This window comes from Molossus molossus, unplaced genomic scaffold, assembly GCF_014108415.1.
Source record: "Molossus molossus isolate mMolMol1 unplaced genomic scaffold, mMolMol1.p scaffold_m16_p_2, whole genome shotgun sequence".
Classification (NCBI taxonomy): domain Eukaryota; kingdom Metazoa; phylum Chordata; class Mammalia; order Chiroptera; family Molossidae; genus Molossus; species Molossus molossus.
In genome coordinates, this window is record NW_023425355.1 from 63,064,485 (window position 1) to 63,071,311 (window position 6,827).

A 6,827-nucleotide genomic window follows, 5' to 3' on the forward strand; every position below is an offset into this window, starting at 1 on the left:
AAAGAGCTCTTCTGACCTTACTCTCCTAGCCCTGTTATAAACTGGGTCCCCTTCCTCCCCCTGCTATTACAAAGCCAGCTGCAACCATCAAGAACTCTAGCAAAACAGCTCAAAAAAATCACTCTTGATGCACTGGGAAAGCCTGAAACTCTTACAAAAGAAAGGGAAAAATGAGCCCCTACAGACCAGAGCTCATTTTAGTTATCCACAAAGGCTGGTCAAGGAGGCCCCTCTTCCCTGCCATGGCCAAGTCGCAGTTTGGGAGCTCCATTTCCAGGTCACCCATGTACATTAACTACAGCGGACTCAAGTCAGGTGTAGCTCACAGTCTACACACACACACCTCTTAGCTCCTCAAGGCCCTTCTCATAATAACCTCAAACCAATTAGCATTGCTCCCATCCCCAGAGTGCATAGCATTCTCAGTGCAACCAGCAGTGATGTCTCAGTACCCTGGAATCTAAATAGCCACCTTCCTAGCAAGGTGCCCTACACAGACTTTGAACAGTGGTTCTGGTGTTGGCTATTACATCACAGAAAATATAACTCTAAGGCTGGTATCAAGCACATACAAAATAGAGAACTGTTTTTGTTGAGTGATTCTGAGTGAAAAAAAAAAAGAGCAACAGTTAATAAGCACATATATGCTACGCACACAGCTAGTTTGCAGCACAGCTGAGGTTGGAACCAATCTGCAGGTTCCTAACTCAGTTGGCTTTTCCATTTAACAGCTAGCTGAGACCTAAGCCTTAAGTACATAGGACCCAGAATAACAGAATAGGTGAGTATGGTGGAGTGGTGTTATGACCACAAGGGGTGCCCCTGGGCTTGGGAGGGGTGAAGAAGAGGCAGTCTGTTGCTAAGAACCTAAGGAGACAACTGAAAAGGGGAGGTGAGTAATAAAGACAAATTCCTTTATTTTTCAAGTGTGTCAGGGGTAGCCCCAAATCAGTGCTATAATATTGGTATCAAAGGTCTTGGTCTTTTTAGATAACACATACTCTGCTATAAGCATAAAGCAATGAATTCAGTTGGCATGATCTATAGATACTGCTCAAGAGGACAGTGACAACCATCCAAGGACCACCCACAGACTCCCCAGAAAGATGGTTCTTCCCCTAGATTCAAAGTAATCATTGTCAGGCAACTCTACTCAATGGAAACTCACTCGAAGGCAAAGAAGAGGGTACATGTCCCCAGGATGAGGAAAAGGGTCAAGTAGAAGATGCCCTTTTGCCGGGCCATCATGACACGACCATCACAGCAGAAAGTATTCCTTCCTGGGAGTTTCTCCCATTTCCGTGTCACCTTCTTTCTCACCACCATCACAGACATGATTGGAATTCTTGGTCCAGATGCACTTTGTGATTACAAGATGGAAGAAACAGAAGCCAAGCCCAACTTTAAAATCACGTTGCCTGCTGCTGCTGCCGCTGGGTCAAACATCATCAAAAGCCCAATTTCTAACCCTAAAAAAAAAAAAGACCAAAAAAATGAGGTAGGAGCATTAAAATGCAGTTCAATCTTCATTTCTCAGAGGCAAAAGATAAGCCTGAAAGGGTGGGGTGTGGGGAAGTGGGAAAAGTTTATTTTCAATCTATGCTTGTTCTCTAAAAGGAGAAAAGGTTAAAGCCCCCCCCAAAAAAAAATATAAAGAAGAGGGCTAGTATATCTTCTTAAATAAACCCTCATGCTTTCAATATAATACTGATGATTTGTTCATCATAGAACCTTGGAACTAAAAGGGTTTTTATAGGTGATAGCCCCAATTAGTTGGTTGGAAATAAGTAAAGTGAAGATCAGAGAGAGACAATAAGTTATCCAGGGTTACACAACTGCAAAGCTAAGCAAAAAAAAAAAAAAAAGTCTGCAGACTTTTAGTACAGGGCACTTTCCACTATATTTCCACATTGTTCTATAATCATCATTAAAAGGACTACAAATAAGAGTTTCTGTCCTTAAGGAGCCATTCCCTCCCCCCCTCCACTTCTTCACCTTTTTTCTTTAATTAGCCGTTCAAATATGAATCACACCAGGGAACAAGTCATCCTCCGCAGAGCTAGGAGGTTCTAGACACTCTGAACACATATCCAGGTTGTATTTACTCAAAACAGATTTCCCCTAATCAAACCCTTGGTAACTTCCTGAGTTCAGGAAATGAACAAATCTTGCTGGTCTAGCCTAACATTTGTGGGAATCTTAATGAAACCACATCACAGACCTGTAGGTGGAAGGCTGACAAGCAGGAGAGGTTCTGGAAGGTCTGGAGGGAGGAGGAAGGAGATGGCAGCAGCTAAAAACCGTCGTAAAGGTGTTTTCTGGGATATTTCATAAGTACCATCTCTACGTAGCATCCTTTCTCAGCTACTGCCACCCTTCTCATCCTTTCAAGTGTGGTGCTGTGGACTCTACTTACTGACACCACATGCCCCACGTTGGCACGACTGAGGCGGAAGCCTGCAGCCTGGCTAACTGATGAGAAACAACCAACTTGAAATCATTCCCCAGCTGGGGAGGGCAAGGGTCCAAACAGAGAATAGGCGAAGAGCCCAGCAATCAGAAGGTGGAGGGCTTGGGAAAGGGGAGGAGGCACCAAGGTGCAGAAAGCACTTCCTTTGTGTAAAACTAACCTGGAAAACAGTCTCCCCCTGATAACCCGGCCCAGCAGGAGAAGAACCAGGAAGGGGAGCCGGGCCTGGGAGAACAAAGATCAAAATCCGTCCAGAACCAGCGACCGCCCACCCGCCCCGGGCCAAGGCCCAAGTTGAGTCGGGGCAGGCAGCGGGCGCGGCCTCCGGAGGCCTGCCCTGCCTCCACCACGCAGCGGACCACCGCCCCAGGCGGCTCGGGATGCCCGCCACCCTCCGTACGCTGGTGCATACTCACACACGCCCCGCCACGTGTAGTCACCCGGCTGGGGGCTCCAAAGCTGGCGACTTAAACGGGGCAGTGCCAAGGTCCGCGCGCCCCGACGCAACGGAGGAGCTGGCAGCCTACCATGCGGCCGAGCCCAGGAGACCCCAACCCCCACTCCTTGTTACCTGAACCTGGAAGCCCAAATTCCGCCAGGGACTGAGGGCAGGAAGTGGACTGTCCCAGGGGACCGCGTCGGCCACCCGAGAAGTCAGCGACTTCTCCTCCTCAGCCCGGAGGCTGCCTCCACCAGACAACGAGCCCCTATGATAGGGGCCCTAAAACAGCTGTGGCAACCGCCCACTGCTGGCCGAATGGAACGCTCCTCGCGTCACCAGGTCGCTCCAGTAGTTGCTCGCCCTCCATTAGCTGATCGACCTCAGCGTCTCCGCCCCTGCCACCCTGCCCCTAACTACCATTGGCTACTCTGAACGCCACTCAGCGGTGCCTCCATCCCACTTCCCCACCCATCTCCAGGCTTCGTGCCCACCTGCCAAGCGCTGCAAGCCTCCCTTTGGGGTCCAATTGCTAGTACAAGTGTCGCCTTCTATTAATATAGTTACACAGAGACGGAGGTGAAAGATAGTTCAGATAGGACAAGGAAGGACTGGGACCAGTCTCCCCCCTACCCAACACACACACACACACACACACACACACACACACACGTGCGCGCACGCAAGCACGCACGCACGCACGCACACACGGTGAGACGCTGAAGCAGCACTGGTTCACAAATCCGGGTGTTCAACCCAAACTGGGTCCGCCTTTGGCCTCTCCACCCTACTGGCACGAAAGCAACCGCGACTCCGCGCTTTACTCTTTCGGAACAAAACAAATATAAAAAGGAACTTGAAAGCGATAACTGTCCTCAAGAACATAGAATCATTTTTTCAGTACCTAGAACAAATAATGGACAGTGAGGAAGTTAGAGAAAATGTACTGACGGGTCATAAATTCTTCCAGGTAGGTAACGAAATAAAGATTGCCAAAATGGTTGGAAATTACTATTCGCTTTGGAGAGTTTATGATAATTGGGAAGGAGGAAGCCAGGATCCAAGGCAGAATCCCACCCACCTAACACGTTGATTCTTTTCTTCTGCCCCTTTCCTCTGCACTTACTGCCATAATGAGCCACTACTACTGATCCCAGTGAATTGCATCTTTTAGAAGTTCAAGATTGGACCGGGTGAAACAGTTCAGAATCACCACACTGATATTATACGATGGACTTTAAGAGGCACTGGGTTTGTTTCCACTAGTATGGCTCCGGGCTTTCAAATATAAGGAGAAATATGAGAAAGGGCTGAAGGTGGCCTCTTCTTACCTATCACGCTGTTGGGGAGAGTGTCTAGATTGCCAGCTGTTTTCCTGAGATTGAATCTAGTTTCTCTAGGGTGAGGGTATTTGCAAATGACGGAAGAGACTGCCTAAGGTCCTCCCAAAGCACTTTTTGCGTTAGTTAAATAACCATGTGCATGGTTGAAAACTGTTTCTCCTTTACACTATTTGGGTCCCACATGATGATATGAAACAAAAAGCTACCTAATGATAATTACATTTATCACTTTCAGGTCACCCTTCCACGAAAAATTTAAATAATTTAAAAGTTACTAGATAATTTTCTTATGACAGAAATGTGTTATAATTAATTTGTAGGAGAAAGTATGTTTTACAAAGCTTCTCTTGCTCCTTAGCACTCATGCTTATTATAATCACCAGTTTATTTCTGATAAACCATATGATCAATACCACTGTCTCCAATTCTTCTCCCCTTTGAATCCTGAAGGGAGCTGATATGGCACACACTTGGTATGGAAGGGAGAGGAGCTTTCCTGAGAACCATCAAACCCCTGGATTCCTGAGCTTGTGTACTCCAAACACCCATGGTCACCTCAGCTGCCATCCTCCTGACTGTGGAGCAGTCAAAAATAAACCTCCGTAGCACCCAAACATACTTCATACATATCTCAGGTGCAGGTGAAGCTTGGGGAATCCTGGAATCAATGTGTCATGGAAACACATTCCTGAGTTCTGCCCCTCCCTGTTCTGGGTCACATTCCCTCTGGGATTAAGTGGTTGTATAGGTTAGGCTTGCTTTATTTATTTATTTATTTATTTATTTATTTATTTATTTATTTTCATCCTCACCTGAGCACATTTTTTTTTTTCATTTATCTTGAGATAGAGTGGGAGGGAGAGAGGGAGGAAGAGAGAAAGGGAAACATCGATGTGAGAGAGACACATTGAGTGGTTGCCACCCACAGGACCTCAACCGGGGCGGAAGACAAACTGAAACCGAGGTACGTGCCCTTAGTGGGAACTGAACCCGGGCCTCTCTGGTCCGAGGACCGACACTCTAACTGCTGAGCCAAACTGGCCAGGGCGGTTAGGCTTGGTTTAATATAGTCTGCTATTATTTGTGTTCACCATTAAAATAAAAATAAGGAATATTTATATGGGCAAGCATTCCATAAGACTTCCTTCTGTGTTAATTATGTAATTTTATATAATTCTGAAAGTGTTAATACACACACAACTAAATTTTGACTATAAACTGAGATTGTTTATTTTCTGTTCTTTTCTCTTTCCAATAAACCTCAAGACTTTATGCACCCAAATTACTGTTGGCTCCTTTCAAGGGGTGTTACAGTCACTTGGTGAGCACTAGAAATACCACTGGAATAAAGCTACAGGCTTCCATTGTGTGATGGCATACATTCTGGTGTGCTTGTTTAAAAATGCTTGTCTCTGGCTCCTTCTCCCAGGAAACACCAATTGGCCAACGACTCTGGTGTTTCAGGAAGACTGGGAGGCCCCAGGGCCCTGGAATGGGAGGCTGAGGGCCTTCTGTGTATTATTTGGCAGTGGCACCAGGGCTGAGGTCATGGTTGGCCAGGGTAGGGGTCTGGGGCCAAGGCCACTGAGCTCACAGAGGCAAGGTCGAGAACAAGGAGTAGATCCCCATCACCAAGCTGGGCCACCTAGTCAAGGAGAGGAAGATCAAGTCCCTGGAGGAGATCTATCTCTTCTCCCTGCCCATCAAAGAATCTGAAATCATTGACTTTTCCCTGGAGGCATCCCTCAAGGATGAGGTTTAAAAGATTATGCCCATGCAAAAGCAGACCTGCACTGGCCAGAGGACCTGGTTCAAGGCATTTGTCACCATAGGGGACTACAATAGATATATCAGTATGACTGTTAAGTGCGCCAAGAAAGTAGTCACTGCCATCTTTGGGCCCATTATCCTGGCCAAGCTCTCTAATGTCCCTATGTGGTAAGGCTACTGAGGGAACAATACAGCAAGGCCCACACCATTACTTGAAATCCCTTGCAAAGTGACGGGCCATTGTGGCTCTGTGCTGGTGCCCTAATCCCCACCCCCAGGTGAACTGGCATCATCTCAGCCCCTGTGCTGAAGAAGCTGCTGATGATGGATGATATTAACTACTACACTTCTGCCAAGGGCTGCACTGCCACCCTGGGCAATTTCACCAAACCACCTTTGATGCCATCTCCAATATCTACAGCTATCTCACCCCTGACCTCTGGAAACAGATCATGTTCACCAAGTCTCCCTATCAGGAATTCACAGACCATCTTGTAGAGACCCAGACCAGACCTTCTGTGCAAAGGACCTAGGCTCTAGCTGTGGCCACCACATAATTTTATACAAGAAAAATAAAGTGAAATAAGCCTGTCTTTTTTTTTTAAATCTGTCTCACTTCTTTAAGCAGGACATACAAATGGCCAAGAGACATGAAAAAAAATGCTCAACATCACGAATCATCAGAGAGATGCAAATTAAAACAACTATGAGGTATTACCTCACACCTGTCAGAATGGCCGCCATCAACAAATCATCAAACAACAAGTGCTGGCAAGTGTGTGGAGAAAAGGGGACTCTAGTACAC

The 6,827-nt window shown here is 46.7% G+C and overlaps 1 protein-coding gene across 1 annotated transcript in view; it reads right to left on the bottom strand.

The window, feature by feature from the left end:
- The window catches only part of ZDHHC9 (zinc finger DHHC-type palmitoyltransferase 9), a 39,411-nt gene extending 36,200 nt beyond the window's left edge, over nucleotides 1–3,211 (bottom strand). The window contains exons 1-2 of the mRNA XM_036270360.1: nucleotides 3,042–3,211; nucleotides 1,169–1,469 (exon numbers count right to left, since the gene is read on the bottom strand). Coding sequence (XP_036126253.1) covers nucleotides 1,169–1,335 — 167 coding nt within the window. The 5' untranslated portion in view covers nucleotides 1,336–1,469; nucleotides 3,042–3,211. The remainder of the gene's footprint in view (nucleotides 1–1,168; nucleotides 1,470–3,041) is intronic.
- Nucleotides 3,212–6,827: the final 3,616 nt, after the last annotated feature.